This window comes from Elephantulus edwardii, unplaced genomic scaffold (assembly GCF_000299155.1).
Source record: "Elephantulus edwardii isolate Elephantulus edwardi_28Jun2011 unplaced genomic scaffold, EleEdw1.0 scaffold00184, whole genome shotgun sequence".
Classification (NCBI taxonomy): Eukaryota; Metazoa; Chordata; class Mammalia; order Macroscelidea; family Macroscelididae; genus Elephantulus; species Elephantulus edwardii.
The window spans coordinates 4,059,320-4,072,056 of NW_006399934.1; the positions used below are offsets into that span (position 1 = coordinate 4,059,320).

The 12,737-nt window shown below is 42.7% G+C and overlaps 1 protein-coding gene across 1 annotated transcript in view; it reads left to right on the forward strand.

The window, feature by feature from the left end:
- The first annotated feature begins 549 nt into the window (after window positions 1-549).
- The window catches only part of TRIM31 (tripartite motif containing 31), a 13,202-nt gene continuing 1,014 nt past the window's right edge, over window positions 550-12,737 (forward strand). Inside the window, exons 1-7 of the mRNA XM_006896284.1 lie at window positions 550-966; window positions 1,580-1,675; window positions 3,815-4,045; window positions 5,699-5,721; window positions 6,230-6,345; window positions 7,509-7,583; window positions 11,542-11,751. Coding sequence (XP_006896346.1) covers window positions 550-966; window positions 1,580-1,675; window positions 3,815-4,045; window positions 5,699-5,721; window positions 6,230-6,345; window positions 7,509-7,583; window positions 11,542-11,751 — 1,168 coding nt within the window. The remainder of the gene's footprint in view (window positions 967-1,579; window positions 1,676-3,814; window positions 4,046-5,698; window positions 5,722-6,229; window positions 6,346-7,508; window positions 7,584-11,541; window positions 11,752-12,737) is intronic.

The following is a 12,737-nucleotide window of genomic DNA, read 5'->3' on the forward strand; positions in this document are numbered from 1 at the left end:
AACTGCATTCTCTATGCACTCTCTCAAGCTTTAGACTTTGTAGACAAGTGATGTCAAGTTATGGCTAGTGAACCATCTGACCAGCCTCTACAATGTGTCACCTCCAGAGGCCTCTTCCAATCCCTCCACTCCCTACTGAGAGTAACAGGAAATTATCTTTTCAAGGACTTTGGTTCTCTGGCCCTTTTGATCTCAGTTAACTGCTTTATATGCATACCTTTAATTAGTCCAAGGTTCAAGACAATCAGCCTAAATGTATAAGCAGCGTACATCCATTTGGTCTGAAGAGGTAATGAGGTAGGTTTGCCTAGCTGTTCTCTCTTTAAAATATTTGCTACATTCTAACTCATATTCTGTTTTTAAAATTAATTTATTTTCTTCTCTTTTCTCCCTACTTTCAGCTCCTCCATGTAACCAGTACTCTTTGACCTCTTTCCCCCTTGCTAGAATCAGTGTTCACAGCCCAACTCTGTCTGTGGTTTTCAGAAAACTCTTCTGGCAGACTCAATACAACTTTTCACAGACTGAATACGGCCCTCCTGCTCCATCATGGCCAATACAGAGCTTATCAATACACTGCAGGAGGAAGTCATCTGTCCCATATGCATAGAAATCTTGCAGGACCCTGTTACTATCGACTGTGGACATAACTTTTGCATGAAATGCATCACTCAGAGTGGGGAGACACCAGACAATTTACTCAAATGCCCCCTTTGCAACAAAACTGTGAAGAGGGACACACTGAGGCCCAACTGGCTATTGGTGAATCTGGTGGAGAAAATCCAAGCCATGAGCCCTGTTGAGGTGCATCCACAAAGGAATGATCTGAAATGTCAGAAGCACCAAGAAAAGTATCATTACTTCTGTGAGTATGATGGGATGTTTCTCTGTACGGTGTGTTGTAACTCCAAGGAACACAAATCTCATCAATTCAGCTTGATAGAAGAAGCTGCACAAAAGTATCAGGTAAGCATTTGGGGTCGTTCCTCTGTCCACCTATCAGATCAAGGGTTGGTGAGGACACAAGGGTTGGGTTTCCACACTGTGGACTTCACCCTTTACAACTGAGTGGGCAGTGTAGTGTCAAGCAGGGTGGGTACTTTGAGAGTCTCATCTCTGGTCTATTATTTAATTCAAAGGTCTGAAGTCTTTTGAGGTCAAAGCATAATGGACCATTGAAGAAGAATGGGATTTTGAATCAGAAAGTTTTGTTTCAAGTCCAAACCCTGAACTTTCTGTAAGACATTAGTTACTTTACCCAACTCTCAGTTTTCTTATCTTTGAAATAGGGGGAAAGAGAACTGAATAGAACTTACCTCTACAGAAAGTCTGATAGGACAAATGTGGAAAAGTCTGTGGGAATCCTTTATTAATCTCAAAGCACCATTCAAATAAGCATAATTACTCACAAATGACACATTCTTCTCTTGTGGGTCACTGAGGCCCCAAATTTCTTCTGCTCCACCATGCCTGCCCTAAGTGTCCTCCATTTTCACCTACCCTCTTGAGAGAGTAGGGGGTTTGTGAAAGGCCAAGGCAACTTCCTGGTATAGCTTACCAAACAGACCTCTCCCCACAGGAAAAAATTCAAAGCGAACTGAAGGCCTTGGAGCAAAAGGCAAAGACAATAGGAGAAGTGAACACACAAGGCAGACAGAGGATCAATGTCTTCATGGTAAGAAAATGCCCAGATGTGGGTCTCTCTGTTACACAGCACTTGGTCTCAGACACATCTTCTGCCTTAAATACCTAGGATTCCGGCCCCCCTCCCCGCTCCAACTTTATAATGTTTCTGTTTATTTGTACTTCATCAGAAGTTTTGCTTTAAATTCTTTTTTTTTTCTTTTTACTGGTTTACTTATAAATTTCGTATACATTGCTTTTCACACAGATTATTTCCCTTTTCTTTTACCCACACCTAATGGAGCTCTGGTGGCCTAGTGGCAAGAAGCTGCACTGCAATCCCAAAGGCACGCAGTTCGAGGTCACCAGCTGCTCCGCAGGAGAAAGATGGGCAATCCCCTCCCATATGGTTAACCGCCTCTGAAAACCTGCTGGAGAGTCAGCTATAGGTCGGCTCCAGCTCGATGATACACAACAATACACTGACTTTTATTACACTGACTGCTCAGGAAAAGATCCAGCAATAAAGAAAAGTGAACCAGAATGGGACAGAGTATAGAAAGGGCAGGTGGAGGGACAGAAAAACTAGTGGCAGCTAGAGAGGATGTGTTCACACTTTCTCTTCCATGTGTGTCTTTTCTACAATAGCACTATATGTCTAGCCTTGTGTTATTACAGTAGGTTGACCTACTACAAGATCCTTCCTGGAAATAGTGGTATGGCTTAACATGAGAAATAGCAATTTTAAGACTCACTTCTGGCTCTTATAGGCTGTTCCTTAACCAGAGACTGATTCTTCAGTTAGAAAACAAAGACCATCAGTCTCTACCCAACATCTTTCCTATTCTGTGTGTGTCTGTGCCAAAGTGAGGAGTATGTTGCATCTTTGTGAAAGGACATTATAAATCGAAAAGTTGATGGAAATGTAAGATAGGTGTCGAGATTCATATCCTTGAAGGAAAATATTAAATATAAATAATCTAGCCTCCAATAGCCTGCACTGGTAATAAAGGCTTTAAAAAAGGTTTGCTTTGCCCAACTTTCCTTTTCTGAGTCTGCTCCAGAACATTGTTCATATTTACAATATGTTGTTGTTGTTATGTACCACCGAGTTGCTTGCGACTCATAGCGACCCTATGTACAACAGCCCTAAATTCTGCTCTATCCTGTACCAATCGCACTGTCTCTGACACACCCATCCCGATTACCCAGTCACTGAATCAATCCACCTCACAGAGGGCCTCCCTCTCCTGCACTGCCCCTCCACCCTCCCAAGCATGATGTCCCTCTCCAAGGACTGGTCCCTCCTTACAACATGTGCAAAGTATGTCAGACAAAGCCTCAGAATCCTTGCCTCCAAGGAGCCGCTGGTTTAACCCTCTCCAGGATGAACCTGTTTGTTTTCTTAGCAGTCCATGGTACATTCAATACTGTTCTCCAGCACCACAGCTCAAAGGCATCAATTCTACTTCTATCCTCCCTAGTCATTGTCCAACTCTCTGACACATAAGAAGCGATTGCAAAGACCATGGCCTGTATCAGATGCACCTTAGTCTCCAGAGTGACACCACTGCTCTTTAGTACTTTGGAGCGGTCCCTAACAGCAGACTTTCCTATCACAGTACATCTTTTAATACATGTCAACTTAATTAAAAAGGAAAGATTGGGTAAAATGGATGAGAGCCTTGAAAAAGAAAATACACAGATATTTATTTTTATTTTAATAAAAATTAAAAAAACTTAGTTGCTCAAATTAATAAGCTGAAATATTCCTTGGTATATTTCATGCACAGTTTGAGGGGAGAGCATCTTTATGTTGTCAAATGGATCAGGTCAATTCTTGCCCTTAGTATTATTAAGTGCATGGAGACCACCTCCTTTACAGATTTAATCACTGTGGAAGAAGAAGAAGGGGGGAAAAAAGTGGGGAGAGGGGAAAGGGTTGTGGGAAAAGAGGGCAGCCCAGGCTGTTGAAATTTTAGAAACTGGCAAATAACCTTTTGTGTAAAATCTTTTAAGTTCAAAATACAGAGATGGCTCTTTTAACTACGCTTTTTGATTCCACAGCTGCTGCCATTTAAATGCTAAATAAGGGATTTCTACAGTCTAAAAAAAAAAATTAAAAAAACTTTTTATACAAAGTCCTTAGATCATCCTCTCATCTCCTGAGGGTGCATTCTCCTCCCTCCAGGCCCTGGTGGAGCATGAACGACAAAGGGTCATCACAGAATTCAAGCACCTGCATCAGATCCTGAATGAGGAGAAGAAGTTCCTCCTGTCACGACTGGCCTGGCTGAGTCAGGAAGGAGCCAAGGGAAGCCACCTCTTCGCCACCTCCACCGAGGCGCAGCTGATTGCTCTCAATAAGATTGCTGATAACTTGAAGGCCAAACAGCAAATGTCGCCCAGTGACATGCTCTGGGTGAGAGAATCTTGGGGGGTTGAGCTGCAAGAAGGGGCCAGTTCATCCTGAATTACATGTCAGAACACGAACATTTTCCCAGATATCTCTTTGTTGCTGTTGTTAGTTGCCATCAGTCTATCCCAACTCATGGTGACCCCAGTGTGCAGGGGAGAACTGCATTCCATAGGATTCTCTAGGCTGTGACCTTTGGGAGCAGATTGCCAGATCTGTCTTCCAGGCACCACTGCGTGGATTTAGACTGTCAATCTTTTGTCTAGGAGTACTGAGATGATCCCAATCATTCCACCTCTAGCCCAGTGCTGTCTGTCCAAGAGAACTCTAATGCTAGCTACATACATACTTCAGAAATACATTTTAAAGCATTGCTATTGTTGCTGTCATGTGCCATCAAGTTGGAACTGACTCACAGATGATCATCCTACAGGGTTCTGGAGGCTGTCAACAACACAGCAGCAGCTTTCTTCCTAGGAGCAGCTGGTGGATTGGAACTGCATGGCTTTAGGCTGGCAGCACAACTCCTTACCCACTAGGCCACCAGCATTCCCTACTGCAAAGCACATATGTAATAAACTAATTTTTTCTGGTAGTCACATTTTAACAAAGATTTTTTAAAAATAGATGAAGTTAATGTTAATACTATATTTTTATTTAACCTACTATATCCAAAGTACTTGAAATTGATAGCCAACACTTAAAACTGTTAATGAGCTATTTTACTTTTTTTTTTTTAATTGTTGTCATGTGCCGTCAGGTCACTTGAGACTCATAGAGACCCTACGTACAACAGCTCTGAATCCTGTTCTGTTCTGAACCAACCTTATAGTCTCTGACACACCAACCCCCCATTACCCCAGTCACTGAATCAATCCATCTCATTGAGAGTCTTCCTCTCTTGCGCTGCCCCTCCACCTCCTTAAGCATGATGCCCCACTCCAAGGACTGGTTCCTCCTTGCAACATGCCAGAAGTATGTCAAATGAAGCTTCAGAATGACATTTTTTTTACACTGAGTTTCAAAATCTGATATAAGTCTTACACTTTGGCCCCATCTTCATTGACTGATAAATTTTCAAGGGCTAAAGTAGAATGTGGTCTCACCAAATCACTAAAATAGAGTTTAATGGAAGTTAAAGGGGAAACAAAAACCCCCACTCCTTCTGTTTTAAAGTTTCAATTTGTGAAAATGCAGTACATTTACGAATTCACATCCTCACAGTACTAGCTAAGTCCTCAGTAGCCACATGAGACACACTGGGTTTAGCTGGTACTCAAAAGAAGCTGAGATCACCCATGAATTTACCTCCCATTCCCACCAGGTCAAGAAGCCATTTCTCTCTTTCAAGAATTACCTTGCAAATTCATTGCAGCCCTCCACCTTCCCTCCCTGCTCCCATACAAGCAAGACTTCCGTGGTTCAGTCTCAGACAAAATACCTCTTCAAAAATCACATTCCCTTTTCCTTCATCTCCATTCAGTTCCTCTCGAAGTCTACTAATTTCCCTACCCGCTGGCATATCCCTTCATAGATATGGGGAAGGGAGGGGGGGGCTTCTCCCCCATCTGCTCTGTCTTCCACCAAACTGGGCTTTACTCTTTGGCTGCAAAGAATCAGCCAAGGGGTGAGGCTGTGCTGTTTCTCCTTCTCTTCTAGGACATCAAAGTCATTTTATACAGGTATGACGGGCCATCTCAAATACATCTTATACATTGATTGATTCATACTCTAATGTTCAACATGTACTAATATGATTCTTTCACATGCCCACCTCACAAATGTCCATGCATGATATCACATTACGGCTAACTACTTCAGCTATAAAGAAAGGCGCAACCAAGTGGTTTGGTTGTGAAAGAGCAGAGCTGCTTTCTCTAGTTTCTTGGTTCTTCAGTATAGAGCTTCCTATTTTCTGGCAACTCTTGCATGCTCTTTTGCCCAAATGGACTGTTGGGTCCCCTGCTCTGTCACTCTGGCCCCTGCATTTCCCTGTGCCCCATCTCAATCTTTGTCTCACATTCCTCACTTAGACCTCCTCACTCGCAGCTCCCTCTCCCGGTTCAATCCCTATCCCACAACTCCACCCTCCGGCTCCATCTCCTCCTCATGATCCTGCCTCACCAATATTCCCCCTCCCTGCCTCTGATCCCCTCAATATCACCACATAGTTCAGCCCTGTCTTCTCAGGAGTCAAGGGTTTCAGTTTCTTCACCCGAATCCTGTTAATCCGGACTTGGAGAAAAAACTCACTGAAGCCAAATCAAGACATAGCTCCATCACAGAAATCTTCAAGAAATACAGAGGTAAGGAAAACGCCCTTACCTCCTCTGTCACCTTTTTCTAGGAGACTCTCTCTCCATCACTCCAGTAAAGTTGAACTGTAACTTCTGCGTGCCAGTTTAAATAAAAAAAAATCATTTACTGTAGAATTGATTTTTACTTATGCCAACTTCATGAGTGTCAGGGTAGAACTGAGCTCCACAGGATATCCAGTGATTTGTTTTGAGAAGTAGATGGATCACCAGGCTTTTCTTCCAAGGCACCTCTGGCTGGACTCTAACTTCCAATTTCTGATGAGCAGCCAGCCATGTTAATACTTCACAGCAACTTGGAGTTCCAAACCATCATCATTCCGTTACCATCAAGTTTAATCCAACACCTTTACTTTGGGGCCTGAATCATCACTTTTCAGGATTAGAAGACTCCCTTTCCACCCTCTACAATGGCTTGGGTAATGGTGATTCCAGTTTCTGTTAAAACATGAATGAGATCCTCATTCTATTTCTTGATTATAATCTCATATGTACTCTGATAAGTACCAGCTACTACGGAACTGACTCTGGTGGCCCCAGACAGTGTGTCATGTAGAACCTACAGAGGCCTTTCAGAAATGCCAGGTTTTCTGTCCAGCATTTTCCACACATCCACATGCCTTCTGCCAGGCATTCTACATTTTACTTCTCTGCCTCTCTTACTCCTGTGTGACTCACAGATGGTGGGACCTGGACTGGTGTCCCACAGCAACCCTCTTGCTAGCACAGTGGTTGTATAACTGGATGTTGGCCCTCAGAAGAGGCAGGGCCCTGTCATCTTTCTCAGGTCAGGTCCTTGGGACCTCTGGCTGATGTCTTTTGTTTCCCTGAAACACACTGAAGCTCTGCCTCTTCTTGATGACAAAAAGAAAATAGGTTAAAAGCCAATGAAATCTGGGGGAAATTCCTTTTCTAGACTTTCAGGGAAAGAGCGATCAGCCATAACCTGGACTCTTAACTTTTGGGTCAGATATTTCTCAAAAAAATTGTCTGGTTTGTCACTAAGAAAAGGTGCATTATGTTAGGAATATTGCATTAGTGCCTTTGTGCTGCTCAGAAATAACACAGTAGGTGGTTTCAAAGAACAGAAATGTATTTTTTCACAGCTTCAGAAGGTAGATACCTCACCATTTCGCTTCACTGTCTCCCCACAGATAATCTCCAGAGTGATGGAAAGAAGGATAAAAGCAGATTTGTCGGAAGCATGAATGAGACATTAATGAAAAGCTGTAAGTGGGGACTGATGGTTGACCTTGTTATTCAGGGAAAGTGAAAAAAAGCCAAGGTAAAGAACCGCGCTTCTGTGACTACATGCAGCCTAGCTGTGGGCAAAAGTCTATTGCTCAGCCAAGAGAAAACCAGGCACATGTAAATACTTTTTGCTATTTTAAACTTCAGTAACTCATTACAAGGGGTTTCCAGGTGGTGCAATTGGTAAAATGGTCAATTATCAACCAAAAGGTTGGTGGTTCAAACCTACCCAGAGATGTCTCAGAAGACAAGTCTGACAAGTTACTTCTGAGCAGTCATAGCCTCGAAAATCTCTGTATATACAGGGTTGCCATGAATCAGAATGCAATACCAGTAACAACAATAACAACAGCCCTCAAAACAGTGCCTAATTCTAAAACTCGAAGTTTTCGATAGCAATAAAGTATTTACAATATATTCCTTCACTCCTCAGAGAGAGTGAGGGGAAGGTGGGAAGACACGGCAGACACAGCTCAGTCTTTGAACTATTAGCTTCCCTTAGCCACAAACCTGTTTTCTGGGCAAACCTCTCTGGGTGTGAAGACAGGGCAACTAAGAGGATGGAAACACACTATAATATTGGCCTGATGACCAAAGTCATCAGAGTCAGTTCTGCTACATGACCTGGGAACACCAGAATGACTGTTTCTTAAAGAACCACTATGTTCAGTGACAGTGATAGTCAATGATTTCATTTTACTCAAACTGGCAACTAACACCCATGATAGCAGCAGTTAAAAATCAAAAGACATGTTACATTAAGGAAATCTGCTGTCAGGGGTCTCCCCAAAGTGCTAAAGAGCAAGGATGTCAGTTTAAAACTAAGGTGCACCTAATGCAAGCCATGGTATTTTTCATTTGTTTTCTATGCATCTGAAAGAGGGACAATGAATAAGGAAGACCAAAGAAGAGCTGATGTTTTTTGAACTGAGATGTTGGCCAGGAAGACTGAAATCTTGCCCTATCCTGTGCCATATTAATGATCTCTGCCACGCTCAAGACTACTGCAGTCACTGTGTCAATCCATCTTCTTGAGGGTATTCCTCTCTTTCACTAGAAAGATCCTACAAAGCATACCAGAAAGCAGGGGTGTGGCTGAGGGAAGCTAGTAGTGTTGACATTAAGATGCAATCCATCTTGGAGGCTGTATTCTTTGATCTTCTGCAACAAGTGCTTCAAGTTCTCACTTTCAGCAAAAAGGTTGGGTCATCTGCATTACATAGGATATTGATGAATCTTCTTTCACTCTTAATGTCACATTCTTCGAGAGTCCAGCAGCTCCAATAATTTGCTCAGCATACAGACTGAACAGGTATGGAGAGAGAATACAAACCTGACTCATTCCTTTCTTAATTTTAAACTTCATAGTGTTCCCTTGTACTGTTCGTACAACAGCCTCTTGGTCTTGGTATAGGTTTTGCAAGAGCACAATTAAGTGCTCCAGAATTATCATTCTTCTCAATGTTAGCCATAACTTGTTATGATCCACACCATCAAATGCTTTAGCATAGTCAATAGAGCACAGATAGACATTTGTCTGGTATTCTTTACTTTCAGCCAGAATCCATCTGACATCAGCAGTATCGCTGGTGCTAAGCCTCTTCTAAATCTGGCTTGAACTTCTGGCAGTTTCTTATCTATGTACTGTTCCAGCCATTTTTTAATGATCTTCAGCAATATTTTACCTGTATATGATATTAATGATATTGTTCGATAGTTTCCACATTCAGTTGGATCACCTTTCTTGAGAATGGGAACAAATATGGACCTCTTCCAAACCACTGGCCAGACAGCTGTCCTCCAAATTTCCTGGCATAGACTGGTGAACGCATCCAGGACTGCATCTGTTAGTTGAAACAAGTCAATTGGTATCCCTTTGATTCCTGGGGTCTTATTTTTTGCCAGTGCCTTTAATGCAGCTTTCATTTCCTCTTTCATTAGCATTGACTCCTGCTCATATGGCACTCCTGAAATGTTCCAGTGTCAGTCAATTCTTTTTAGTACAGTAACTCTGATCATTTAATACATTGCCCATAACATTATTTTCAATATTGCAACTCAAAGCTTGAGTTTTTCAGTTCTCTCAGCTTGAGAAATGCAGAGCATATTCTTCCCTTTTTATTCTCCAATTCCAGTTTTCTGGACATTCCATTATAATACTTTGCTTTGTCTTCTCAAGCTGTCCTCTGAAATTTTCTGTTAGCTCCTTTACTTAGGCATGTTTTCCTTTTGATTTGGCTTCTCGACTCTCTAGTGCAATTTTCAGTCTCTTCTAACATCCATTTTGGTTGTCTTTCTCCTCTGTCTTTGTAATGACATTTTGCTCTCTTCATGCATATCCCTGATGCCATCCCACAATTCATCTGGTCTTTGATCATTGGTGTTCAATGCAACAAGCCTATTCTTAAGATGATTTTGAAAATCAGGTGGATTCTCCAAGGTAGGTATTACTATCTGTAATACACAAGTATTGTTGTCATTATGGGCTGTCAAGTTGGAACCAACTCAGTTGACTCTCCAGTGGTTCAGAGACAGTAAATGCCACAGGAGACTGTCTTTCTCCTTGGTTCAGCTGGTAGATTGGAATCACCTGCCTTTGTCAGCACAACTCCTTACCACTAGAGCTCACTAATGGACAAATGAGATTCCCTTAAATCCACAAAGGTAAAAGATGTTACTCAGGTCATGGGGCTATTCAAAACTCATACTCATTGGTCAGAACCAACTTCTAGTTTACTCTTCAGTGGGTTTTCAGGAGGCTGTAAATCACATGAAAGGATGACCACCTTTCTCCCTCATCGTAGTTGGTAGACTTGAACCACGACAGAGGGGCTGCCACCTTTGGGTTAACAGCTCAACTGCCCTACAGATTAGGTCACCAGAGCTCCCCTATGTATTAATTAGATGGAAGAAACCAAAGTAGAAACCTTTTTTTCCAAAGCCATAAACTATATAATAAATGGATCAGATGCCAGAGAACCTGTGCGATTCTATCAGTGTTTCTCCATGAACAGAGGGACTGATGTTTAGAGAGGTTAAATCTTCATTGTGTTCCATGACTTGTGCTCTGCTGAATACTTAACATTTCGGGGCCCGGGAAGTACTGAAAGTCACATTTCTTGCTGTCACTGAGACAACCTGAAAGGTTTTCTATACTTACCCATGGATGTGGGACATTCGTCATTGAAAGCCACTGATTCTTGTTCTTTTTTATGATGGCAGCACATTAGTTTTCAATTTGCAACTTCTGGTTACTGTGACTGAAATTGGTTTTCTTTTCCCCAACTCCCAGGGAACCTATTTGGGAAAAATTCTGAAACAGACAAAACATTGGAGCCTTCCCAACCCTTTCCAGGTAAGAGTCCTGCCTCCTGACCCTGATGGCTTCCTATAGTACAGAAAAGGAATCTTTAAGACGGGGCATCAATATGTAAGAGAAAGTCCTGCTCCTTGTGCACCATCTAGCCCAAAGCACAGCTTGAGAATGCACAGAGCTGACCCTGCACGGGAAGGGTGCAGGCTAAGCTACATGAAGAACATTTGAACATGGAAGACCATGTTCTCTGATCAGAAATGAATGAATGAGAATGAATCTTTCCCATCCTGCCTAAAATGGAAGGGAATAAGAGAGAGCAGGGAGAGAGATTTAGAGATCATAAGGAGTGCTGAAGGATGGTAGAGAACTTTGGAGAAGTGGAATGTCTGTTCTTGAAAACTTCAGGTATCAGAGATGGGGGCAGGGGACAGTTCTCTAATCTATCTCCTTTCCAAATCACAACTCTTCCAGGATTTGCCCATCCCTAGTTTGTTCAGGTCCACATTCTTGAATTTCACTTTTACCCCTCCTGCTATATCTAGAACTCAGCAGGGGTTTGTGTCAGCAGAGGATTATTTTTGCCATGTCCCGCTGATTTCTCTTTCCTTCTCTCTCAAAAGGCAGTGGAACTGAACCAGCATCACCACATCCCCACCCAACTGGTCTAGCCAGGTCCTTGTCTACTCGGAAAGAACTCCCGCCACCTTTGCACCTGCCGCGAAACAGAATGTCTTATGTTGAGGTTCCTCGAAGCCGAAGCCGAAGCCGGGACAGCTCTAAAAACACAGGGAGCACTGGCCCCACCTGGAGGGAGGAGGTCAAGGTTCTAAGTAAGTGGCTAAGAGCAGTCCAAGGTCACTGTTGAGTGGATGAGCCATCAGCAGGGACCCTGAGGAGAAAGCTGGCTATCTAAGAGAGCGGAGGTAAAGACATAAAGAAGGGATGCGAATGTTCTTGTTCAAAAGAGAAAAGACAATGCCCTCCCCACACAATTCCAGACTCACATTTGGCTTCTCATTATTTTGATTTGGGTGCCCCCTGGTGGAAGTACCCATTGCTGTCTCCCATTTTTCTTTTCCTTTTCCTCTTTCTTAAAGTAACTATTAACGAGGCAGCAGTTTAATCAGGTGTCAGGCAATGAGTAAAACCTGCCAGAGTCACAATCTACCTACCCAGATTCACAAAGCTGGACACTGTCCTCTACCCTTCATTTCCAAACCCCAAGGCCAGCAAGACAAAATGAATAATGTAAGAGGGTTTGAGAGCGCCCGGATGATCCAAACAGTTAACATAGTAGGCTGCTAATCAAAAGACTGTAGATATGAGTCTACCTAGAGGTGCCTCAAAAGGAAGGTTCAGCTATATACTTCTGAAAATCAGGCACTGGAAACTCCATAAAACAGTTCTACTATTTTGACACCCAAGGATTTACCATGAATGCTCCATAGATAGAACTGGTTTGAGAGAAATCAAGAGACTGACCAAGCCCTCTCCCCCCATTCTCAAATGTTTTAGAAACATTTCAGAACCACTTCTCAAGACACTGCAGAAGGGTGGAGGATTCTTCTAAGCTGATAACACTATTCTCCAATGTCCATATCCAGAAGAAAGTTTGAGAGAAAAGGCTTACTAGTCTTCATTCTCTATTCTATCCTCCTTTCTGTATTCTAATCCTTACCAATGCCTATTTTTGCGGGGGGTCCACTTTACAAAAGGGCTAGAGCTCAGAAAAGCCTGAGCTTCAACAGCTCCTGTTGTACACTGGATCCCAACTCAAAGCCATCCCATCAGACAAGAGTAGAACTGTCCCACAGAG